This window comes from Stegodyphus dumicola, chromosome 6 (genome assembly GCF_044657685.1).
Source record: "Stegodyphus dumicola isolate Sdum_Otavi_A_Nest chromosome 6, ASM4465768v1".
In the NCBI taxonomy this organism is placed as follows: domain Eukaryota; kingdom Metazoa; phylum Arthropoda; class Arachnida; order Araneae; family Eresidae; genus Stegodyphus; species Stegodyphus dumicola.
Window position 1 is genome coordinate 62,058,595 of NC_140773.1, and position 27,523 is coordinate 62,086,117.

The 27,523-nt window shown below is 31.7% G+C and overlaps 1 protein-coding gene and 1 long non-coding RNA gene across 3 annotated transcripts in view; one reads left to right on the plus strand and one right to left on the minus strand.

Annotated features, from left to right (window-relative positions):
- The window catches only part of LOC146996759 (UDP-glucose 4-epimerase-like), a 74,947-nt gene that overhangs the window by 43,359 nt on the left and 4,065 nt on the right, over positions 1-27,523 (minus strand). For both annotated transcript variants that reach the window (XM_085818366.1, XM_085818365.1), the window contains exon 2: positions 16,525-16,653. In XM_085818366.1, the coding sequence (XP_085674492.1) occupies positions 16,525-16,651 (127 nt within the window). In that variant the 5' untranslated portion in view covers positions 16,652-16,653. The remainder of the gene's footprint in view (positions 1-16,524; positions 16,654-27,523) is intronic.
- On the plus strand, positions 708-5,405 carry LOC146996760 (uncharacterized). Its single transcript, XR_015041649.1, has 2 exons — positions 708-897; positions 5,242-5,405. It is a non-coding gene; the product is annotated as an uncharacterized LOC146996760 (long non-coding RNA).

The following is a 27,523-nucleotide window of genomic DNA, read 5'->3' on the forward strand; positions in this document are numbered from 1 at the left end:
CCCATCAGCTGGGCGATCACGATCTCTTATTTTATTTATTTAATCTGTGATTCCAAAATGGAGTTCATTCAAATTGTTCTTCAGCCTGGAGAAGGGAAAAATTCCTAGGGATTGAAGTCCGAAAAATACCAGGGACTGGGAAACAAAAGAGTTCCTTTTCAAGCAAAAACTCCGTTAGAGCAGGGGAGCATTGTAATGACCGAAAAATCTAATTCTCTTTGATGTGCGACCTCGCCCGAACTACCGTTTTCACACTCTGAGATTCTCACAATCAGTCAATTGTGTGAGCGCAAAGGGTTCCCGATTTCTTCGACATTTTCATCAGTTCTTTTTGTTGATGGCTTGCCAGAGCAAGGACAGCGTTTAGTTGGTTCTCTGCTTTCTGGAAAGGATTTAAACCTCCTGAAAACATTGCTCTCAACAAAATTTCCATAAGCGTATTCTTCAAAATATACAGTCGCTTTGTACCCCAGATAGAAACAAAACGTGATGGCGCATCGTCGCACAAATTCAGATCACTCGTTTTTGTAACTTTCCACTCCCCCCAAAAAACTCACTTCATGAAAACGCAGTAACACATATACGAACTCTACGAAGTTGCTACTTAAAACTATGTAAGGAGTTTACACTGTAAAAAAAAAGTTCGCTCTTTACAGGCAAAAGTTTTGTAAAGTTACAAAAATCAAAAAGTTACAGAAGAATTTCCTGTAATGGTAACAGGTTGAAAGCAAACTGTAGCGGTAACAGCAGATTTGCTTGTAACATTACAGATAATGTTTCAGTAGCCGCGCGGAAGAATCACGTGACTGACTGGAAATTAGCCAATCAGGAGAAAAGTGTTTGAAAGCTAGTTGCAGAAAAAAACATGGCTGAATGCATGTTGGTTGTATAGCGCAGGTAAGTAAGAAAATGTTTACAATTACTACTTGAAATATTTTTTGTTCATTTTATGCAGATTATTCTCATGCACTTTGCACTGTTATATGTAGTGAGTAAGTATTTAAACGTTTAAGCTTTGCGATTAATTAATATCAGTGTTCGTAATGTCTAATGAGTTGAAAGAGTGCAAAATATTTATTCCAAATGCAGATCTAATAGTAGTATTTTGTCATTGTGCATCCGATAAATTACGCCTTCAACTGCCCTTATTATTATTTAAAACTAATTATTCCAAAATTTAATCACTGTTTGTGGTATATAATTGAAATGGTAATGTGGTTGTTGAAAACAAAACTAATCATTTTAGCGTTCTTTTCCAATCGTCTGACCAAAGAACGTTTGACATCTTTTTCCCGGCAGGCCTTGCGAGAAACGTTTATATAAACATTTAGAATTCTGAATGTAATGTATATATTTTTTTGCTTACTGGGTTTAGTTTATTCTTTTTCTAGGATTATCTAATTAGTTATACCTGGTTTATAATTCAGTCTAATATGTTTATGTACGAGTGTGTTATGAAGTAAAATTACAAAAACTTGAACAACGCGGTCGAGAATCTCGTTTATTCCTTTAGTGTAATAATATTTTTTTCAGTGGTATTAATTTCTTACGAAAATATTATAATTCCAAAATGAAGTAATTATATTGATTAAAAATATGCCGTATCATACTTTTCGTAATGTTTTGTTTTACTAACTAGATGCAACTTAATTATTCCATATATTTTAATATACCAATATCAACAGGGGAAAAATGGAAATGACCTAAAATATTTTTCTAACAATTCGTTAAACTAATTATAAAACAAAACTAAAATTTTGTGCATTATTTCCAAAAATATCATTTCATTAATATTTTATAAATGACAACATATATTATATTGTATATATAACTACCATTGCATACTTATAAGTTTTTAAACATTTAATGTAGAATTTATGTTGATTTTATTTTGCCCAGTTTTAATACAGTTTTGAAGTATGATAGTCTTGTTACTAGGATAGCATGAATCTGCTAATACAAGTTTAATACATTTCTTGACAAATGTTTCTCTTATTCATGTAATATAATATATAAATCATAAAATAAGTTTTCTTAAAAATAAATTATTATTGTTTATTGGAATTTAAAACAATTCTGTATCTGTATGTTGTATTAAAAATAAAATAATAATGAATTTTTAATGAAGCATTGATTTTAGCATTAACAATATATATATATATATATATATATACACATGAATAAATGGAAATGCAAGCTACTTTTCCTTACAAAACCGCCTATGAATATATACTTTCCTTTAGGCTGATAGCCTTTGCATGCTTTGCCATATTCTATCAATCCAAATGATGCAAATATGCAGAAAATTTTACTTTCTTTGAAAGTTAATACCGGAAATAAAATTCAGTGCATTTGTAAACTACATTAGTTCTCTTATAGCTTGGCATTTAATTGCCCAATGATTTACTAGTCCAAACTAAGGCAGAATTCAGATATCGTTCAAATAAAAGAAAATTAATAAGGTCTGATTTTTAGACCTATATATGACGATTTATTTTTTTTAAATATTATTTTAAGTCAACCAAATTAATTTCAAATTTAAGTAAGTATTCATGCCTTTCAGTAGCATTATTTTTGATATCTTAAATTAAATAACTGAATGCAATATTTCTTGTTAATAAAAGAAAAGCAATGTTATGAAAGACTAGCGAAGCAGATTTGCAAGTTCTAATTACGAAAGGTCCCATGCTTTAAGGGGTCATTTTTAAAAATACTTAATTAAAAAAAATATTTAACGTAAAACTTCCAAACTTCACACATGTGGAATATTAATTCTATATAATTTATCTCATTCTTATTTTATTAATTAATTTCATAGCATTTTGTGTGACACTAGTAGTAATTATTAATTAAATTTTATGCTGTTTCTGATCTATGTTTTGATTTTGTTATTAATTACGTTAGTTTACATAAGATTTAAAATTATGTAAGGTACAAAAACCTTCTGCATCTATTAATATATGCTGAAGTGAATGAAATTATGCCAGTGAAATTTTTTAAAATCAAAAACAAATTTCTGTGGAAAATTAAAGTTATAAATTCTAAATGCAAACAAAGGAGTGAATTTGAAATTTATCAAATAACCCAAAGTGTTGGTCATTTTTTTCAGTTTTGCAGAAGAATTTTTATACTTTGCAGAATGGGAATATGATGTTTGGTTTTGTTAGTATTAATTATTATAACTGAATTATTGCAACTTACATTGCAACACGTAATTTAGCTTAAAATTTATTTGAACTTAATTTTCTAATTTATTTTGATCATGTATATTTCATGTGTCATAAGTCTTTGAAATGAACTTAATTCTATTTATTTACACAATTTTTTTAAAGAAGAAAAAGTCACATTTGTTTTGCTTAGTTGCACACGAAGATACATGTCTATATATAGAGAGAGAAAGAGGAGTTATGTTTACTTCCAGACTATTTTCCTCCTTTTATATTATAGTATGAAAATCAAGGGGGAAATTAAGCAATCAATTTAATTTTGAAGGATGTGATTACAATAAGATCATAACCAATCAAAAATATTCATGAATGAACTACTGGTAACTATCATAGTATTATTATTTAAAAGAAACCTACATTCCAATAAGAACGCTTAGTAACATAACCATTTAAGTTATCTAATAAAAGTAATTTTCATTCCTACTTCCCTATATATTGAATTTCACTCTTAGTATTGCCCACTGCTACTCCCTAGACCTCAAAGCATTTAATGCATCCGGAACTGCAATTTGTGTCTTTTTCTACAGCATGCAAGTTATCACCGTTTAGTTTGTACTGCCACGAGCAATGATCTTCAGAATTATCGTATTGCGTTGCATATTCCACCCCACCCAGCTTTAGAACCAGATTCTGAAAATTAAAAAAATATTTGCATAATTTTCCTCCTTTTAATGCATTCAGAAAATGAATATTCCAAGATTTTAAAATGGATTTATCAACATAATTATTGTTTTCGTCATACTAACAAAGGCAAACTTTTGCACACTTAAGGCCCCGTTGAATCTTTCTCTTCTAACTGTTGAATATTATGTCAGCCTAATACAAACAATGATCTATGATAGTGAAAGCAAATACCAACTGCCATTCACTGTGCAATTTTGCCATATCAGCTGAATGTTCACCCTAGCAAGCATCGGACCACAATCTTCTCTAATTATTTATGTATGATCTGAGGCCTAAGGATTTGCAAGAACAACAATGAGAATGACAGAAGTTCAAATTATAAAGAAGAAATGAGATAACTTATTAGATGTTGCAATTATGTGTATTCTTATTGAAATAGAGGTTTCTTTTAAATAAATAATATTGTGATAGTAGTAGTTTATCCATGATTACTTTTCATTTGTTATATTCCTACTGTGACTGTGTCCTTTGGAAATTAAATTATTCGTTTAATTTTTCCCTCTTAATTTTCGGAAGATAAAATTAGTAAAAATAAGTGAGAATATGGCATCAAGAGCATTAGATATCCCCATTTTCTTGAAGCTGTTCACTATTATTGTTTCATCAATGATAGGCCATGCATCCAAAATCCACTAGCAAATCAGTTAGTAAGATGAAAATGACCACTATGCGGACAAAACATTTAGGGTAACTTGTTTTGTGAGCGCCTTAAGGAAGACAAACATTACCTAAATCTTTAAAACATATTCAGAATCCTGTGCTAAAAGAAAGCTAGGGGGAAAATGTTGTCCGAGTCCCAGTGATTCCTTTGGACGAATATGTAATATTGTTTTAGAAATTTAAGGTAATAAATATAATATTTTTCGAATGCTAAAACAGTTCGAGAAATTTATTCAAGTTCTGAATTCTGAATATAAGTATACTGTATATTATATTTAATAACTATGGTGGCTTCATTTATGAAAATATTTGAATATTGGCTGTTTTTGTACAATGAACCTTCTCTAAGCTACGTGATTCCTGAGAATTTTGATCTTTAAATGATAGTGGGCATCCTAGCGAAGTTATGTTTACTAATTAGTTATTTTATGAGGGATGCTGATTAAATTTAAAAAGTGATTGACTGAGGTAGCTTGTCGTAATGAGACGGTTCACTGTAATCCAATTTTTTAAAGAATTTAAGCTGTTCTTAATTAATTAAGATATTATAAAGAAATATGATTAAAAGTGTTATATAAGCACATGTTTAAAACATCTATTAAAATAATTTTTATAAGCTTTTTAAGAGCATGATTATGATTTTAAAAGAAATGTTTTTTTCTTTATTTAGGAGACATGGTTTACAAAGAGGAGAAAAACCATTCATTTTTTCCAAGCAGTCGAAACGAATTTTTATGAAATGTTTATTAAATTATGTTATTTTTTAATTAATTCTTTTTTTCAGGTTTTATGTAAAGTTTATGAATTAAGTAATAAATTATTTTTACTTCTGTATTTTAATTAGCATATTATTTGCTTCATAGTGTTTCACAATAAAATTATAAATTCAATAAACTTCTTAATTAACATGCTGTAATATAGAGAGAGCATAAAGTTTGTTTTCTGTTGTCACATGTTTATTTCACAATTTTGTATGCGAATCTCGAAATTTATAATATCTAGGAATACTTTTTTAGTATCACTTTCGAAATGGTAAATATTAAGCTTAGATTTATTACATATTATTTTTGTAAAAAATTATAGGTAAAATTAAAGTGCATTAAATTTTTTAAGCTAAACTGAAGTATTAATTTTAGAAATAAATTTCTTAAAGGCATAATTGTATTAAGAATTTTAAGGGAAACAAGGCTTTAAAAATTAAGGTCAGTTGGCAAAGTTTTATGCTTATTCAAAAAGCATGACATTAGGTTTTTAATGAAAGACTTCTATCTGTTAATGCAAAGGAAATTATTTGAAGGTAAGTAAAAAAGTTATGCATTATTTCAAACAATAGCAGACTGTTGACAAACACTGAGTGCAGATAAGAATAAAAAATTAGTTAGACGTTGTAATTCAAGCGTATGAACAAAATTTGAATTCCTTGTAGTAACAAAATGAAGTTCATTGCTATGTTGAATTCTTTAATTTACTGAAAATGTCATTTTTTAGAAGGAGAGAATATATTTTTGAAATATGAAGAACAGCTGTTCTGAGTTCTTCATAGAAATATTTCACAAAATGTCTTTTACTGTAATAATATGATCATATCAACATGCAACACGTTTACTCATATAAGTTAAATCTAAAGCAACATGTGTCTATTTTAGCTAAAATTACTAAAAAGAAAGTTCTAGAACATATCTTATTAACTGACACTAACATGCAAATGAAACATACTATTTTTTTCAGCTATTTTACAGGGCAAATATAAGGAGTAGCATATCAATTTGAACTTTTAAATTAATCAAAATGATAATATGAAAGGCATTTCAATAATATCAGACATAAGTTTCTCTTCATAAAACAAAAATACTCTGCAACAGACTAATGTTACTTTTTGAAAAAAGAACATTGCTGTTGAAAGCACATCTTTTAAATTAATGCTATTCTGAGGTCAAATTGACTAATTTAAAAAGCCAAACTATTATGCTTCACTTGCATATATCTGTATAATGATATACACATGAAGATATTGTTTTACTCAAAATATCTTGATTTCAATATATTTTATTATAATAAGCATCATTTTAGACAAAAAAATCTACTACTTTTATAAACATATCCTTTAGTATTATCTATGAAAAATATATTCTACACACATAATTACTTAATGGGATATTAGAAGGAAATAATCTGAAACCTTTACAGATACAACCATTGGAATTTTACGTAAGAAAAGTATCTTCTACTCACATAATAACTTGCTATAATAATACAAGTAAATAACCTGTAACGGTTACAGATATATCTGTTGAGATTTTACATGAGAAAAACATGTTCTTTCTACATAATTATTTGCTGTAATATTACACGCAAATAATCTGTAACCATTACAGATATATCGTTTGGGATTTTACATGAGAAAAACATGTTCTTTTTACATAATTATTTGCTGTAATATTACACGCAAATAATCTGTAACCATTACAGATATATCGTTTGGGAATTTACATGAGAAAAATATGTTCTACTTACATAACTATATGCTGTGATATTACAAGAAAAAGATCTGTAACCATTACAGGCAAAACTCTTGTAATGTTACAAAGAAAACACCTGTTTCTGTTACTCAAATAACCCATGGCATCCCAGTTTCCATGAGTTTTCTTAGTAACTTTACAGATTTTTTTTTTACAGTGTACCTTTGTGCCTTATGAAGGACAATAGCACTAAGTGAACTGACTCATCAGTTTACAAACCTCGTATGCGTAATTTATGAGCTCCAGCAACTTTCTCAACAGTTTTAAATAGTTTATTTCAGTGCAATACTAAAAATGTATTGCTTTCCCTGTAATGTATGCAAAACATTTCTACTACTTCTTAAAACCTTAGAAACGGCAGAACTTGGATGCAGAATACAAAACAATAAATTCTTTAGTAATGAAACGTAAGTATAAAACAACAAACGTGGAACTTTTTGAGAAAGTTACAACGGTACAAAAAGGTGGATTTTTTAATTAATATATAAATCAATATCTGTCTTAAGGTTGATACTCGCAGCCAAATTTTGTAAATGTCTTAAAATGTGCAGAAACATTTCGATACGCGTTTCAGGGATATTGCTGAGAAAAAAAAGCTTTGACACAAGCCGCAAAGCCACCACGAAAAATGAACATGCACTTAGTGCTACGGGAAACATGCTATGGGAAATGAATATGCACACATTTTCAAACGCAACATAGCATGAATTTTGAACTTAGCGTCTAGTTTTCCTAGCTAGATTTTTAAGGAATGATAGACAATTAGAGCTTTAAATTATTAAACCCAAAAATCTTTGAATTGTTTTTATTTCGGGAGTCCGAATTATTTAATTTCGGGTGTCCGAAAATTTGATTCTGATGATTATTTTTAAGATTTATCCCAGGACTAATGTGAATAGTTTATGTTATTAAATCATCCACAAAAATCATTCTTCTTAAGGTGGCCATCAGCGGCCAAAGAGCAAAACCGCTGAATGCTAGTAGTTCGGCTCGGGTCCAAATTCTGGTGAATGGACTGGCTGCTTGGAACCTTCGTTGTTTTCTCATATGGGATAGTTTCCGTTAAAATACTCTCTCCGAAGGCCTCAGTTCCCTTAGGTAGACAGTGCCATGTGCTTTCCATGGTCTAAATAATCCTTCTTAGAGTAGACAGCTCTCGAGGGCTTTGTGAAATAATTTTTTAATTAAAAAGTTATAAAAAGTATGTTTAGAAAATAAGCATGTGATTAAACTTTAGCTGGATGAAACTGTTTACTAATAATCAAGATCTAAATAGCTGATGCCAGTATTTTGGCGATGCTAAGAAAAAAAGTGTTAGTCACTTAGCTCTTTCCTTTTGAAGAAAATAACATGTAAACGATTTTCATAATATATTGTTCCTGTAACAATACCACTCAAGCCAATGATAAAAAGACAGAAAACTAGTCTTATTTTTATAAATAACTCAAGAATTCTTAGCAAATATTTAGTCAAATTGTTAAAATTCTGAGCCAAAACTAAAGCTAAAATCAATATTCAAAAGCTTTCCTAGACTCATTATAAACTTCAAAGTATGGCTACTGCATTCAATGAAATTTAGTCACTCTTTAATACAATTATCCTTTTAGAGCTCTTCAATAACATGAAAAACGCAGAAGTTGCTTTTAATTAAATAAATTCAATGGACAATTATTATTTATTATTTTTTTTCGGAAAATGTTGCATACATTTTACTCATAGTTGATTTCCGTTTCAGTTGCACTTGTGGATATTTTTCTTGTTTCTTTATAACCTTAAGGCACAAATTACGATGGCTGACATCAGACTGCCTTTAGCATAAATTATCACGCTGGGAGAGACCTTCAAAGATGTTATCTGAAGTCTTGTCGCAATCTTCAATGGAAGTTCAACAGTTGAGGAGTAAGATGTCGAATGTAAATTTCCTTTGATGTCCTGTCTAGATAATACTTACAGTTTATATACTTATTTACAATCATGTACATGGCAATTAGTACATTCTTCATTTTATGTGAGTGTAATTAAAACCAAGTCTATTATAAAATAATATTTTATCGAATTAAAACTGATCACGTTACATAGAGAAAAATGAAATTTTATAAAGTTACATTGGTTAGATACTTTTAACTGAAAACTAACGTCGGATAAGTTTTCCAATAAATTTTTCTGTGTCTCTTAGATTTGATGTGATTTAATTTCGTTATATAAATAAGTTATTATTTAATATCTGAACTATTATTAATAATAAATTTCGACTTGCATTCAAAATTAATTAAAAAAATTAATAGTTGTATTATTCCATAGCAACACTATTAATTCCTATTTTGCATTAAATTTTTATAAATTATTTTATTACCTCAGAATCGGAGGGAAAAAAGATTTTTCATGTGATGAAAACTAACCTGTTTCCAGTATTTTAGATGCCTAAGAATATTTTAATGTATTTTGCTGTTTATGAATATTGCAGTTATATAAGTATAAGAAACAAAAGCAGTTTTTCTAGTTCTTTTTTATTATCAAAAGTAAAAATTATTAAAGAAGTGGAGATTTTCAGTTAACGATACATAATGAAGTACGCTGCAAAAGTATCACATAGAAAAGTGTGTGTGTGATTATGGCAAAGCCTCGAGGGCTATCTGCCTAAGGGAAGGGATGCCTTCGTGGAGAACTTTCTAAGAAAAACTGGCTCGTATACACGTTACACATGGGGAAAACCACGAAAACGCCCATGCAGCCAGTCCGTTCGCGGGATTCGGACCGAACTACCAGTGTTCAGCGATTTTACCGCTCGGCCATTGGTGAGCATAGAAAAGAAAGTCTTCCCCAAAGATACGTATATTTGCTAATGATGCGCTAAGCCTATTTACTTAGATACATATAGATGAGTCTCGGTATTGCAAAATAACCTAGAGCTGCAATTGTGCATTAAATACTTCAGCATATGAAGGAATGCAATCTGGCTGTGATATAACATGGGTTTAATAAGTATGATAAATATAAGAGAATCTATATTACACACAGAAGGCCGTTCGTACTTTATGAAAACGATTTCCTATTTAAATTTTCTAGTTAGTATTTTGAGATTAAACATTTAGTATTTTCAATATAATCATCTACTAGCGTTTTGTTTTGTTTTGTTTGGAATGTGGCATAAGAGATTTAATTTGGAAGTGGTTCCTAAAATTCGGAGATGGCATAAAGGTTACGTAAACCCACTTTCCGTGAAAAAATATTCGTATAAACTTATTGTAAAGCAATATATCAAAATCGAAGTTATTACATTCCGAAGAAAGGTATCTTTAACATATTAAATTTGAAAGGGAAAATTAAAATAAAAAAAAAGCTCTAAAACCCCATCCTAAGACTCTCCGAAAGCTGGTAAATATCAAAATATCAAGAAAGGGAAGTCTCTGATACTAAAAGAAAATACACCGGCTCAAAGAGCAATTGAATCGGAAATGTCTTTTAGCACTTTAATTAAAATTCTTCATACAGATTTGAAGCAAGCTAAAGTTCGTCTGCTTTTGCCAAAGCTTATAACGAAAAGAGAAACAAATTACAGAAAATGATATTAAAGAATCTAGCTGTTGATAAATGGAAATTTATGATAACATTCGAAAAAGCATATTATATTTAAGCGAGCAAGATTTTGTTACAACGGTAAATAAGAACTCAAAAAAAGTCTCTAGTAACGTTTAAATTGATTCATTGTATTATCATCAAAATATTTTAGAATGAATTTTTGAAGAAGAAATTCGAGCACTATATGGAAAGAACATCAATAAATTTGAACTTCGTAAAAAACAAAGTTTCTAGAAGCATACCGTCGTTTATTTAGCAAAGAAAGACCAAGAAACAGGAATAAAATGTATTTAATTCAATAAAATATCTTTAAAGTCACCTGAAGCTTTTCCTTTGATGATGAAGGATTTTCTGCCGCAAAACCTAAAATGTTACGATGCGCCAAACGCACGGTGATACATTCGCTCTTACTTAACGAAACCATAAAATGTAAAAGCAACTAAAAGCAAGCTTTTCCTATAGACTTGCGTTTTCGGTTTGTCAAAACGAATCTTAGGAAAACACCATTCCAGAACACTAAACGGACTTTAAGAAACGACCCACGAAAGAGTGGGATAAAGCAAATATGATGGAATTAAGAAAAAGTTTCCTTTCGGTGAAAATTTTGAGTTAGAGCTACAGCCAAGAATCAAAGCTATTTGAAGAAAATAGTCGCAAGAAATACACCCTTTATGCATAAAAATTAATTATCATAATCGCTTCCATAAAGCGTGAACGACTTTCTTTTCAGGATAGGCGCAAGAGTATCTGACGGCCTAAGCAAAGAAAAATTTAGGTATATTTTTATATAGTGAATCCTCTCCGAGCAAACTCCTTTCTAAGAAAATCCCCTCTGAAAGTGATCAGCATTCTTGATAACATAAATAACACGTCCCAAAACAATCGCCTTCACAGAAGACCAAAATTGTCTGGAATTGCGAAGAATATACATCATGAGGTCTTATTTCCGCAACCGTTAGTCGTAGACACATACTTCCAATTATAATTTAAATGACACGAATGTTCATTTTTTGGTATTTTGAAATTTAAAAATCAATCTTGTAAAAGCAATGAAATTATTTTTTAAAACGTTTTCCTGGTCTTTATATTTAATAAAATAAAAAGCAAAATGTTTTACTCCCGTTCGACAAAAATTGACCGAGGTATTTAATTTTGAAGTCCTTTTCTGTTTGCCATGAAGGGTTGATTATAAAAAATAAATTTGGATAATTTGAGGTTTGCTTCCTTTTAGTACCATTCAGTGATATCCTTTTGTGATTTACTAGAGTATAACATTCTTTAATTTAAAATTTTGTTACATATAATATGCGGAAAGGATTTTCACACTAGCAATTTTTCAAGTTTTCAAATGCTAAAAATACATTAACATTCTAATGCAATTTTATTACTTTAGAATCATAATCTAAACTCGTACAAAAATGTATTAAACTAGAAATATTTTTCGTTTCTAATTTGTGCAAATAATGTTTCGAGTTACTTATGGGCCAGCACTGAAGCCTTCTGTTGTTTTTTAGAGCACGAGTTCTCCAAATAAATTCCTTCCATTTTTGGGAGGGGGTTATATTGATTCAATACTTTACATGACAATCTGCATAGCAACTTAATCTATTAACACCAGGAAACTTTTTCGAAATCGATACTTCCATTTCGTTTTTGTTATGAGCAAACATTTCACTCTTGATTTTGTATACAAACCCTGAATATGATAAGAAATTTTAAAAACTAAATGTCTCATTCAATTTTTGTCAGACGAGAATCGCATTTTTGAATTTTTTTTTTATTAATGACTATAAAAATTTACTATATTTAAAGACAGACTAGAGGATCTTATTAAAAAAGTTGTATTTCTTAATTTATAAACGCCAAAGTGGAATATATCTACGACCTACGGTTATGTAAATAAAGGCAGCTTAATCTTTTTTTCGTGAACGCAAGTGCGTAGTACCTGTACAGAAGTGGTCTTCAAACTTTGTCGATCTTCGGAAACTTATTAGAACTATAAAGTTTTTTGGGGGGGAACCCTCATCCTACTCTTAGCAAAATGTGTAAAACGTAATGTTTAAAATAGATCAATATATTATAGATACATTATGTAAAGGCAATTAAAGTATTGTATATTTTATTAAAAATTGTTAACACAAGATTAACGTAATTTATTTTTGAGTAGCATAAACTCCTCCAGGTGTCACTACCGCTTGCATTATATTTAGCGACAGGGGTGTGCTTGCACTTTTTAAACAAACTGTCGAAGACTAGCTGTATTGATGTTATCTGCAGTCTCATTTCATATTCTGCAATTTAATTGTTTTTATAGTCACATGCGTTGAGAAATATTTTTCGCTTAAATACGTTATTCCGAATGGCATTTATACGTTTAGAGCTCTGTGAGAAACTTCTGGGTATTCTGCAAGAACCTGCAACTAAAAATGTAGAAAGTGCTCTTGCTTAAATTTAAATTTTAAGGCTGATTTTGTTGCTATGTCGATAAGTTATTCCCTTTCCTTCAGTGGCAAGTCTTCTAATTTATCGTAGTACTCGAAAGGATTATTGATTCGGTCATACTTAGTTTTTTTTTTTTTTTTTTTCCCTTTTCCTGGGAACTATTCTCTTACAGTTTTCTTCAACTGAAAAAGGTGTTCCAATATATAATTTTGAACATTGTCGTCAAAACTCCAATTATTTTCAAGTAGAAAACTATTCAGTTTTCTAAACTATTCAGTTTTCTAAAGCATTGTAAGTCATCCTCTTTGTCATATGACCACCACATGTTAGGTTTCAAAATCAATGATTATTTTTTTTTTATTCTTATAATATGTACATTCAGTCCTTATAGGGATATATTTACTTCGTTTAGAACGTCAGCAGCCCACACACGAAGCTTCTAATTAATTTTCAAAGATAAAATTAAATGTATACTTAGTTAATAAATATTAAGCAACTAGTGGGAGTACTTCATAATTTTATTTTGATTGGTCCCGTGTTTGACATGTGGAACCCCTGGATTCCGGGGAACATGGTTTAAAGACCACTGCTCTACAGTATATAAAATGAAACCTTACTATGCCGACTATCTATGCTTTAGTTTTCTTTACTTTTTAATGTATCTTTTAAGTACTTGTCTTAGAGACCATCCATGGCGCTCAGTATCGTTGTTCAGTTGTAATTTCAAAAATTACTGGTCAAGTTCAAAGGCAGGCGACTTACGGAATTAACCGCTTTGAAAGATTTCATTTACAATATTCAAGTATTATTTATTTAATATTAAATTAAGTAATATTTAATTAGATTTAATTAGAAATACTTAGATTTAAAAAGTGAAAACATTATCGATTTTTTTTCCCCTTCTTTTTATGATGGGAAAAAACTGCGATCTGGAATTTCTCGCCCCTAGGCGACGGTTGGGTTCGCTTACTGGTAAAACTGCACATCTCGACAGGTGAAAGAAGGAACCATGCGCTTAAATATGTTCTGCTAATTTGTGTTATATCGGATTAAATTATATTTTCCAATGAAACAGCTGTTTTCTGTGAAGGAGACATTCTTACCATTCAGGAATTAGTTACTGCCTATTGTGTTCTAGATGTTTGTGGTAACACACAGAAATGCTTAATATATTAATAAATCATGAAACATTATTTTCGTAAAATGGACCGTAGGGCATGCTGCAGTTAGAAATTCTGCGATCAGAGTAGTAAGAAGCACTTAAGTAAACTATTTGAGGACCATTTCCTGATGACAAGATGCACGAGGGTAAACTAAATAAATAACAAAAATCCTTTAGCCAATGGCTTTTTAACGGCTGAACGGTTAAGTATCTGAACGCTGGTAGTTCGACCTCGATTGGATTCCAAGCAAGCGGACTGGCTGGATGGCCTTTCTCCACGTATAACGTAGATACGAGCCAGTTTTCTTTAGAAAGTTTTCCATAAAGGCGTCCTTCCGCTTAGGCAGGTAGTCCTCGCGAGCTTTGTTATAATCAAATAAACCAAACCTTCAGCCATTGAGGTCCTTAAATAGAGCTCATGCAGCTTAATTTTACTCTGGGTTGTGGAGTCGGAATCGGAGTTAGGCAGATTTCTAGTTAAAAGTAGTCGGAGCTGGAGTCGCTAAAAACACTCGGATTTCAGTTTTTGTTGGGCAGTTTGAATTTGAAATGAAATTAAGTGAATTGAAAAAAAAAATTAATGACAAACTGAGTTATTTTTTTATGGACTAGGTACATTAATAAATATTTAGTTATTTCCTATTTTATTGTCATATTAATAAATAAATATGAGGAGAATGGATAATGTTGCTGAAGAGGCATCAAAAACTATCCCAAATGGAGCAAATGCGTTGTGCAGTCCTTACCTTGCAGCTTGCTGTTAGAAATGAGTTGAAGGTCATGGTACAAATCTCAGTGGTAAATTTAGGCAAGCAGCAATAGCAACAAGAACTCCCAAAATTGGTACCATTCTTATAAGGCGGGCAGAAAAAGGAGCAATTAAGCAACGCGATGGAGCAGTACATATGTGATGATAAAGAGGTTGTTAGAATTAAGAACGTTTTTAGAAAATATAGATAACCCTAATGCTTCACTAACAGAAAGACTGTAGAATGATGTTGCAGAATTGGAAACTCTTCTTTTTACACCATATATAGACTCCAAAAAACTGCAATTTGAAGAACTAGCGGGAGGCTTGTTTCTGTGAGAATGAAAGAATATGATATTTATTCTTTCTAAAATGAGAGATCTTATTGTAGAAGAAATCATTTCTTCAATGAGTTTGTGAAACAATAAGATCTTGCTGGATTCAATATATGTAGATCCAAAACACCGAATTTTGTTGGCTAACGAGCAAATTAAAAAGGCAAAGAAAGACGTCTTTGAACTTTCACTAAGAATGAAATTATTCTCAGAGCAGTTGGAGTATTCATATCAGGACAGTCATACTGCAGACATTGCAGTTGGGTCTCTTTCATGCCCTTCCAGTGATGAATTAGATTTTGAGAAATATTTGGACAATACTGTAAAGGCTAAGGCAAAGTGAATGAAAATAAACAACCAAGAGCCTTTAGGTATAAAAATGAAAAAATACAAACAAGATTTCTACACAACCCTTGAAGAAATACCAGAAATATGATCGCTCTTGTAAGACACCTCTTTTAGAACTTATACAAATCTATCCTGAAAAGTTAAAAGAAGTAGCCCTAACAGCAACGGCTCTTCCTCCAACTCAAGTTAGTGTGGAAAGACTATTCTCAGCTCTGAAGTTTATCATATTGGATCTACGGTCCTCTATCAAAGAAGATCGTACCGAAGCTATACTGTTTCTTAGAAATTAGCAATGCCAGTTTTTTCCATTTCATGCTAATTAAATAATCTGATATGCCATCAAATTTTTTTCTGTACCATCTATTACTTCTCTTATATTAAAAAAAAATTAAGCTGTAACGCATGTGTATATGTTTACATATATATGGAAGAGTCGGAGTCTTTAAAATTCCAGGTGTCGGTCATTTTACCTACCGACTCCACAGCCCTGGTTTTATTCGCTAAACTATACGCAAGTTCGCTGTGCCTGAGATTGAATTGTATTGATAAGCGACCATTTAGGAATATACAGATCCAATATAAAGATCTAAACAGATTACGCTCCAGAATACTTCCACTGCGTTTTCTAACCGCGGGGCATTTTGAAGATGAAGCAACACTAGCTAACAAAAAGATGAGGATGATGACTGGAAGGTCAAACAAGAAAGCGAAAGTTAAAAAAAAGAAAAGGGAACTTTCAGGAACTGCAATATGCCCTTCAGGTATTTTCGTCAAAGGCAAATGACATCAGCCAGTCTTGCAAGTTTTTCGAAGTACTTACCTGAGACAGCATTCACGAAGTTATCTACGACTATAACGTCGTAACCCGCCTCTAGCAGCTCGATGACTGTGTGGCTGCCAATAAATCCTGCTCCCCCGGTCACGAAAACAGTCTTCTTCGAATTCATACCTGGAAGACAATAATGACGTTAACCACTCATTATATGACATGACTTCAACATTCAGCCGCAATAAAATTTTTTTTCCCCTTCATCATTACTGTTTTTAGAAGATAAAGTGAAAAAGGTTCAAGGGCACATGAGTGTTAAGTATACAATCAAAAATAGTTTTGAAGCGTCTCGAACCCAATTATAGTTCTTTTACCTTACGAGTTAGCTGAAAGCAAAATACTTCGAATGCAAGTGCTCAGTTCTAGGTAATGATAATAAAATATTGCCATAATAATTATGGATATGATGAAATTTATTCATTTCCTGCACTTACATGATAAAATTAACATACGTAACAGGGTTAAGGTTTTAGTTACATTAATTATATTACGTATTTTTCGCCAAATTTTTTAATTATTACAATTTTAAAAGACTTATAAAGACTGACTTATAAGATTTATAAAGACTGACTAAAACCTGGTATTAGTTTCGAATAAAAAGATTCAGTATTTTCTGAGATAAAAAACTTACTATAACGTCAGTATGTTTAATTTTTTAGAAAGAATTTGGAAAAATCAATGGTACCTTGACTGGGAACCGAGGTCAAGGCTTCCCATTTTCTAACTGAATTTGCTGACCACTACACAGCCAGGGCACATAGGATGCATATCTTACTCTTTACAGCATAATTTCTTATCTTTTGGAATTACGTACACTTGAAAAATGGGAGACGTAATCTGAAAATATTTATTGTACCTTTTGTTTCAATGAAAAATGTGGAAGTTAAACTTCAAACTGAGTCGTGATACTTAATAGCCGTCAGATTTTCAACATATTTATTATAACATAAAAGATATTGATTTTAGCTCTATTATTTCCTTACTAATAACAGCTAAAATCATTATTGTATCTTTATTCTTTTTCAGAGACGAACATGCATGTATAATTTCAAAGCCGTCTATCCTCAATGATAGAGACAGCTGCATGTTTGCTTCTTCGATCAAAAGCTATTTCAGCATTGGAAAGAGGAATTTATTACACCACCTGCATTGTCTACATTTCGTCCTCTTTGTGAAAGAAAATGAGTTATGTATTCCAGCTATTGTTTTATTTCCATGAATTAAAGGTATGTATTTCTGAATGAAATTTGACATCCAAGGTAACTGACTACATGTCTTCACATACTGTAAGGTCGTTTACTTGAAAATAAATAAACACTACATATAATTAGATTTTAACTTTTTAAATTACTTCCTATGGAAAATATCGTATAACCATATCCCCTTCTTTTCTGATTCTCAAATATGATTTCCTTCTTTCTTTATTCCGAATATATTTAAAAATAAACATTGAGTTACAAAATTCAGCTTAAATTTTACAATAAGTGGATTTATAGTCTTTGAAAGCATAAATTTAGGTCGATAGACTATTTCTAGATCGAATTTTATTTCACTTATTTAACAAAAATTGGGTTCAACAGAAAACTCCCAGTGAGAAGACGCTGTGAAAGAAAACAGTGCATAGGATATTTAGAGGAATCCTGCTCCGAAACGTTTATATTATCTCTACCGAGATGCTGGAGCTAAAAATAGTGAACGAACGACATTAACTTGGATTTATCGTGTAAGGATCGCTTTTAAGTTGAATGGGAATATAAGGAAGTAAGGACATTTTTTCCATATATGGTTTTGTACAGCATATTTTACTAGTGATATCAATATCAGAATTCGACACCCGCAAGGACTTGGTGAATTCAAGTTTCTTCGCTTCCTATACTACCATCTAAAACTAATCCAATCCAAGATAGATTTAAAAGTTCAGGCATCTCTATTTCTAATTTAATGAAAATGTAAAAAAGAAAAGAATTCCGCTTAAAAGCATTCAAATTCTAAATAATATCAAGCGTTTTGATTCTTATTCTGTTGGTTTTTGTTATTCATAACAATATTCAATGGGCAAAAGCTATCTTCAGTACAATTAAACTTCATTCAAATGCAGAACAAAAACAAGGAAGTTCTAAACTTCGGGATGGCTGCAATCTCACGTGAGAATCGGGTTACAAGGAGAGAATCCACACTGTCCCACACTGATTAATGTTGCTCTGCACGAGTCTAGACATATTCTGAAAACATCGTATTTTTCTGATTGGCTGTGCAGCCACAGTACACTTTTTGTTTTGCTTTGAATTATATTCCTGAAATTTCATTTAGCGATTTTGTTTTTAAATTAGATACATAAAATTCATTGAATCAAATTAAATAAGGTTAAACAAGATGACTTAGGTTACTATGAAAAAAAAGATATATTATTTTCTCGAAGGAGAACAACAAAAGTGCAAAACTGGGTGTGCATTTCAATAACATTCTTTTGTGAATAAATATTTAATAATATATTATTAATTTATCAAAAACACCACCAAACCCCTAGAAAGGACTTTTGGTTCATTGGTATCTTATGCCGCAAAGACACTGTACATTTACAGGTACAGGTTGAAGCAAGGTCGGCACCTGTGCATCCAAGTCATGGAGGTACTTCCTACCTCCATGATCCAAGTAGACATATCAACTATCGTCGGGCCTTGTAACTGCTATTAAGTTTCCGCCCGGATGGGAGAGCACACCGGAGGGCGGTTCTCTCGCCTCTTTTTCCCTACGACAGGATTTCGGCCCTGCGTGTTTTTGACTGCCTCCTTTTTGAAATCCGAAAAAGCGGTGACCCTTCGGTACCGCCAGTCAGCGTCACTAACTAATCTACCGTCTGGAAGGTCTGAACACATAATTATCATGCCTTCTCCGGGATTCGAAGCCCAGGTCGGTGATACAGGAGCCAGCATCGCTAACCACTATACCTAACGAGGCAACAAACCCGCAATGTAACATTACGTTTTATTGGATATATCAGTTACTCGATTTGGGTAATGCTGCCACTGCGAAAAACAAATAATTAAATATTATAACTTTCACGCACTCGTGCATAAACAGTTCTCGGAGTATTGCCAATCAGCAAAACCTAAGATTTCGAATTTAATCAATAAACACATTTCTTGACAATTTAAAATTTCGATTTTTAAATTTATCTGATTGATATAAATTAAATTTCATTATTGTAACTAGTAGAAGATGTTTTTAATACCATATATTGCTTCTGTACCTGACAATCATTTGGGTTTTTAAATTCAGATGCTATCTAAAACAAACCTTGAGATTAAATTTGTCTGTTAGTTATGTGTATAAAGACTAATTGTTTTTTAGAAAAAGCGAATGAGAAAGGCACTAATTTAAAAAATGATTTCAAAATTTTTGTTCTACACAGAAGTATTCCATACACGCAATATTAATGCCCAGACTACGAAAATCTGACCACTGTTTGTAATGTAATATATCGAATCAAATGATATGCTAAATTTATTGCAATCAATCCACTTATTATGTTTAGATCCACCAATAACTAAGGCGTTAAAATTAAAGGCTTAAAACTTAAGGTTTAAAGCTGCGAAATGCCTCTAGTTCATACTAGATTCTATCACTTCTGGTGATTAGCAGATTGGCGTTTCGTGGAGTTTTAACGTTCTTTTCCCAATGCAAACATAAATATCATAGTCAGTTTCCTTCATAATGTCTTCCATGAAGGTATATCCCTCTTCATGAAATAGTCCCCGATTATTTTGCCATAATTAACAAATATTAGACATGTTTATTCGTGTTATGTGTGAATTATATTGCTTAATAAGCAATTACACAAAGAGGTTAAACATTACAGTAAAGATGTTAAATTTACATTCTTTATGTGCAAAACAAAATAATTCCATACTGCCAACATCACTTCTCCGCTGGTATTGTACTCGGGATGAAACTCACTGATGACCAAAAATTTTATATATTACAAATTTACGCTATTAAACTATTCATTGCAGATTCACCATTTAATTAATTATGCAAAAATTTTCTCCTTTTATCTTTTCAGAGTCATGTGCTTCCTTTTAAAACAATGCCAGTATTAAACAAATAAATTTTGTTCACTATTCAAAACCGCTAGCTTCCTTAATCTGCATATGGCATAAGGGTGGGTGTTGTAAAAAATTTTATCTTTCTGCTGGGAGGAGTATTTCGAACTTCCTCAATTCCAGAAAACTCCTCCATTGCTACGCAAAATTTAGGCTGCTGACCAGCATTCAATTAACAGCAGCAGCAGCAGCAGCAAAAACAAGCAAGTTTGAAAACTTTAAAAGCTTGAAAAATTTATTATTAAAGTTAAGTCTCTCTCTCTCTCTCTCTATATATATATATAAAGCTTAAGATTAAAAAGCAATTGCAATGTGTTCTTGGTATTCAGATTTCAGCTTTTAGCTATTACGATAGGCTTACTGTTTTGATTTTTTTTTTTTTTTAAAGTTTGCAAAATCCAAAATCACTACATACAATTTTTATATTCCTCAGTATAATAAATAACCCCCAAAAAATTGTTCTGCGCCATTACACAAGTTGAGTCCGAAAATTCTGCATCACTAAAATCCCGAATATGACGAATTATCAGATTTTTGTTGCAATTTTTTTAACTCCGCTGTAGTAACCCCTATGTCCAATAATAACTCAGATGCTGATGTATTATCGGTATTTTCAGAAAATAAGAAATAATAGAAATAAACAGTATGGATAATTCAGCGCACGCAGAATGATATTCCAGTTAGATGGAATTCGAAACGCGTCACAGTACATCAGTTTTATCTACGTTTGAAACTCATGTGAAGGGATGGAAGGCCACATAATTGCATCTCTCATTGGTTAAAGGCAAACAAACCCAATCACATTTTTAAAATAAAACGGTTGGTTAACCGCCTGTGACATCATCTGCCCGCAGAATGAACAAACTCAAATTAAGGTATGCGAATGAAAATGAAAATATTCTCATGACTGAAGTCTTTTAACCGTGATATTACTTTTCATTCTATTACTAAGTATTTAAATATAGAATTCTTAGAGTTATCGAACAAATTTTCCTTCCATGATTTATGATTTTTCACAATTTATTTATTTTGATTTATTATCATTTTCATTTATTTATTATTATTTTATTTTATTTTTGATTTATTCATTATCATCATTTCTTTCAATGATTGTTTTTCCTCAGTTTTCGAAAAGAAAAGTCAAAGGCCAGTAAGATATATTTTAAAACGTCGAACAGATTAGTCATTGTATGAAACTGAGCTTGGAAAAGTTAATTCCGATTTTTATCGTTTCTTACTTAAAGTAAACATTTGGAGGTTCTAAGTAGTAATTGAATTTTTTACTAATAGATTAATTATTTTGCTGCAGATGATTCTTAACGAATGATTCCTATATAATCAAGGTAAATTAAAAATCAGTAATGTTCAAGATAAAAATTTAAATAACTATACCTTTTTTAAAAAAGGAATTTTGATTTGTGTTTCCGTAATCATCTCTCCAGTTTCAAGCAGCTTTCGTTGTTACTTAAAATTTTTCACTATTGAAGGTAATTTAAAAATTTCATATCATCCCTCCCTCTTCCTGCCGTTATTCCTATATTCCATTATGTATTTATATGTTTTATTGAAGCAAACTTCAAGGGGAGGTATTTTGCGTCGCCTATTTTTACTAGAGATTGGCTTTTGTAGAATCTGTGATGCAAATATATACAGTGACTTCTACCTCAACAGCTATTAATAAGCAATACATGATATAGGTTACACTTTTTGTGTAACAGTAAGTGAAAATTTGTGCTAACCTCAGTTCAACAAAAGATGCCTTTTGCTCAGAGATCACTTGCCCTAGATAGATTCTTGCCAAGGATAACTTGGCCTAGACTAAAAGTGAATGACGAAAGGTGACTTTATAATATAGTGCGAGGTTAAGCTATGTGAAATATGGTTAGGAGTTTCCCAATATTAGTTGCCTTTAGAAGTTTAAATTTCTCCATCAGAAGATTCGTTTATCCACGAAGATCTTGTCAAGTTACATGCTGCTGACTCTACCTCTGCTTGGCTTCATTTAAATGAAATCTAAGTTCAGAACTCCCCAAATTCATGCCATCTTATTTCCCATTGAGGATCTGAGCTGGTTCCTAGGGACAGAAGTAAGGAAACCCAAGTTAGGGTGAAAAGGTTAATTGAATCATAGCATATGTTGGCCGTAGTTAAAGGCTCTTACCGAGAAGCGTGGGTCAGACATTCCAATAGAAATTTGGCGTGCTTATCTCAAATCAATGCCCAGCGAGTTACCAGCATATATGCTTCATATATCGAACTTTTATAAATCATAGCTCAAATGAAGAATTTTTTTATTCATAAACCCCAAAAAAAATCTTTTCGTTGTGCTTATGACAACTGCACAAGTAATTTCACAAATTTACTGTCACAGGAAGAATAATTACTTCCACTAAAATACCTGGAAAAATATATTTTTTTATTCTCTCCCATAATATCAGTCTTAGGTATGTTTCTCAATTATTAAAAAAAATTGTTTCTTGTAGAAAAATCAATACGTCTATGCCCAGTTTCAGCGGTAACTGATACCCAAGTAGCTAGAGCCACGGAATACCGTAGTTTATCCTGGATCCAGTCTCTACATCTGAACACGTCGTAATTTGCATGTCTTTACTGAGTGTACAAACCTGTTTTCCTCGAAAGCATTTTTCTCATTCAGATAGATAACTCTTGAATGGTCTGTCATAATTAGCCTGGCAACTATTATTAACAAATCGTAACTACGTGTCAGTTTCTTTTGTTGCTTAAAATGTGATATTACCATAAAAACCAAATAATGAATTCTTAACGCAAAGACTAATGCAGTAAATTTGGTTTATTTGAATATGGCAATGAACACGAGAGGTATTCACCTAAGAGCGTGAATGCCTTCATGGAGGAACTTTCTAAAGGAAAACGATTAGTATTCATGTTAAACATGGGGTAAAGCTAGAAAACGCCCATGCAGCCAGTCCGTTCGCCGAAAATTGAACTCCGATCGAACTACCAGTGTTCAGAAACTTTACCTCTCGACGACTGTAATATGGGCTAATATGTAGTAATTTAACAATTGTAGATTGTAAATGGAAATACAGAATAAGGTAAATCACCAAATTTGGCTAGTAAAAATGAAACTGAGATACGTTTACTAGCATTTATCTTCATTTTGCCTGAAAGTGAATGATGCAATAAAGTAAAAACTGCACACTCGCAGCGAAAGAACTGATTCGAAACGAAGCATCCAGGATATTAATTTGAAATATTCCTAAAATACAGATAACTTTCATTAATTATCACAGCTTTTCTTATCATGGCAAATTAATTTACTCAGCCTTTTGCACTTTATTTTAGAGATTTCGTTTTCTGAAAACTGATTTAACAAAACATGATGAATAAATTAGTAAATACCGCTAAACTATAATAAGTCGAAAGTGAAAAGAGCGGGAAAATATTTTGAAGCAGCAAAAGTCTAGAAAAGTTTAAGTCTGAATTCTGTAATTCAGTTCAACTTGGCAAAGTTCTATGAAAAATTGTAAAATCATTATTTGCTCATCATGTAAAGAGGAAAGGATTTATTGGCAGTTCTGAATAATGGAATTTAATTCATCATTAAATAATAAAATAAACCAGAATATCAACTTCCTGACTGTAATTTATTCGGTTTTTATTATAAGTTAAACAATTATGCTAGTTTGATTTTGGTTTACTTAATTATGGCAAAGCACTAGAAGGGTATCTACCTAAGAGGACGGATGCGTTCGTAGAGGGCTTTCGGAGCGAAACTGGCTCGTATCCGCATTACTTATGAGGAAAATCACGAAAACGCACCTGCAACCAGCTCGTGCGGAGTCATTCAAATCCTTGACCGAAATACCAGTGTACAGCGACTTTAACGCTCGGTCGCTGATGGGCTCTGGATTGTGCTACGTAGTTAAAAATATATATATATATACATTATTAGAATAAGTTTCTTAGATTAAATTCAATTTCTTCTTGCCAAGAATTCTTATACAATTACGCTAAAATATCTTTAGTTGCTTACGGCCAAATTTTGCCTTTTGTCTGGTTAGGTTAGGTTATTTAATTACGGCAAAGCCTCGAGGGCTATTTGCCTACGAGGAGGGATGCCTTCGTGGAGGACTTTCTAAGGGAAACTGGCTCGTATACACGTTACACATAGGGGAAACCACGGAAACCCTCATGCAGCCAGTCCGTTCGTGGGATTCGAACCTCGGACCGAACTACCAGTGTTCAGCGACTCGGCCGCTGGTGGGCTGCCGTTTTGTCTGAATTTTTGCATTTTATTACAAAGATCAAAACGCATCTCATCTCAAAATTTACTTAATCTACAGCTCGCTTCTGTGAAGCTAAAAGGCTCGCGCTAGTTGCTGTGCTGTGAGATAATATTTCAATTCTTGTCTATGATAGCACAACAGAGACCAATGGTTAACATCGCTGAATACTGGTAGTTCCGGATTATCAAGAAGATGGCAAAGTATGCGACGGTTTTATCTGCCTATGAGGAACAGGTGCCTTTCTGAAGGACCTTTTAAGGGAAACAAGATCGCATTCAGTCTGTTAGGAGAATCATTCCTATGCAACCCGTCCGGTTCGATGGATTTGAAACCAGCCGGTTGTCCGGCGTTTTAATTTTGGTGAACGGGCTCAAGTTTTCTCCGTATGTAGTATAAATGCAAATCAGTTTCCTGTCGAAAATCCTTCAAGAAGGCATTCTAGGCAAATAGCAGATACTTCAGAACATGGACCTTTCAACATATCTTCATCAATTCGGCATTACAGTACTGGGCACTCGTGAATGTGGCCAGCAAGAGACTCCGGACCATTATGCCTTTTCCTCCTGTTTTAAGAAACCTTTTCATTTCACTACTGGGAATAATAGACTTCACATCTATTAAAAACCAAAGGAGCTCTTACTAAACTGACTAAAATATTGCAATTCTATAATTAACGATATTCATACTCATCAGTTAGCTAAGTAAAAAATCGTTGCATAAAGCTTTTTCTTTAACTTTTAACCTAAAGGGTCAATTTAACCAGAAGGGCTATTAATTTCGTTTTGGCATCTTGCGTCTTCATTTCGTTTTGGCATTTTGCGTCGGCGTTTCACTTTTCAAATTGTTGCTGCCGAATATTAGAGTTCTGCATTGTATTTAAAGAAATTAAATAATGAAGAATATGCATGATTGTATGCTTCTCGTACTGTGAAAAAAAAAAAAAAAAAAAAAAAAAAAACTAGAGACATCAAATTTTGAATAAAGTGGTCTTCCACGGGTATCTGGAAGCCGGAATTTGTTTTATTATCTATTTCATATTTTGTAAAACTTTAATGAATTTTTCATTACCAAACTCGGCGATTTCAAAGCGAACAATGGCAACACATTAAGAAAAAGAGAAACATTTTTATCTCCAGCGCGCGAGACTGTCTATCGGAAATTCGAAAGATATGCTTTTTTAAAATATTTTGTGATACTGCTGTTGAACTGAATTTTGTGGAAGTGCGAAGAACGTAATATGTAATAAATAATGGTAACATACAAAACGTTAAAACACGGGCCTTTGTGCGTAATATAAAATCTAAAAGCCTTCAAATTTTTAAAAATTTATTTTCTGCTTTTTTTTTTTTTGTTTTATTTATTCATTTATATATATATTTTTATTTATTTATATATATTATTTATTAATTTAATTTATAATTTTTCTTTCCTTCATTACTTAATGTTCCTTTTTATTTTATTTTTTTAAATATTTTTGTTTGTTTGTTAAGTACTTATTTGTAAAGTTTAATGAGCAACTGTTATTATTATTGTATTAAATACGTACTTATAACTCAGCATTATACGTAGCATATCAATGCAAGATGTCATTGCTTATGTAACGCTACTACGCTATGTACTTTCTGAGTTTGAGAAAAAATGTCGTTCGATTTGTCAGCCTTACCCTGGTGGTGGCGGCTGCTGGATTTGTAAATCTGTCCGCTGCGCAGGCACTATTCTGTTTGGTATATAGCTTAGGTAAGAAACCTGCTCATGATAAATAAATAAATTAGGAGGATAGCCTGCGTGTGTTTTGTTGTATCTTTAAAAAATTCTAGTTGATATCAAAAACCCTCCTAATGGAAAAATGGGAAGATAAAGTTAATGATTGGTTAACTGATTAATGCAAAGCACGCTTTCGTGCAATACTTTCCAAGGAAAATTAGCTCGTATTTATGTCACATACAGCGGAAACCACGAAAACGCACATGCAGTTAGCCCATTTTCCAGGGTTTGAGCCCCGGTCGAATAACCAGCATTCAGCGGTCTTATCCATTTGGCTACTGGTAAGCGAGATATAGTGGCTCAAAGTAAAAGTCGGACGCTTATATTTTTTATACTTTATAAAGTAATATTCAGCATAAGAATTTAAATAAAATGTGCTCTAGCCATTATAAATCAAAGTTCGAAAACGTATTGATTTATAAACAAAAAGGAAAGTTAGTCAACGCTAGTTTTTTATACATTTTAAAATTTAATTTAAACTTATAAAGGGTGAAAACTATTTACAAAATAAAAGTCGGACAGTCTATAATTTTGTTATTTTTCTCATTTAAATTTCCAATATTTTGAAACTTTTCACTAGTTTTCTTTTGTTTGTAAGTATTGAGATATTACCTTAATATTTTCTTTGCTAGCTAATTTAATTTCTATGATTAAATGGGAAGGTACTGGCTTTTGAAAAGCCGTGATCCGTAAAGTATTTTAAAAATGGGTTGCCAGGAAGAGATAATATTACAAAAATAGTAAAATGAAGTCTGTGTGCTGTGCACCAGAATTTAGAGACTATAATTTTTTTAAAATTTAATGAAGCACTGAGTTGACAATTTAGAACCCGCAAAAACTGCTCCAGTCGGC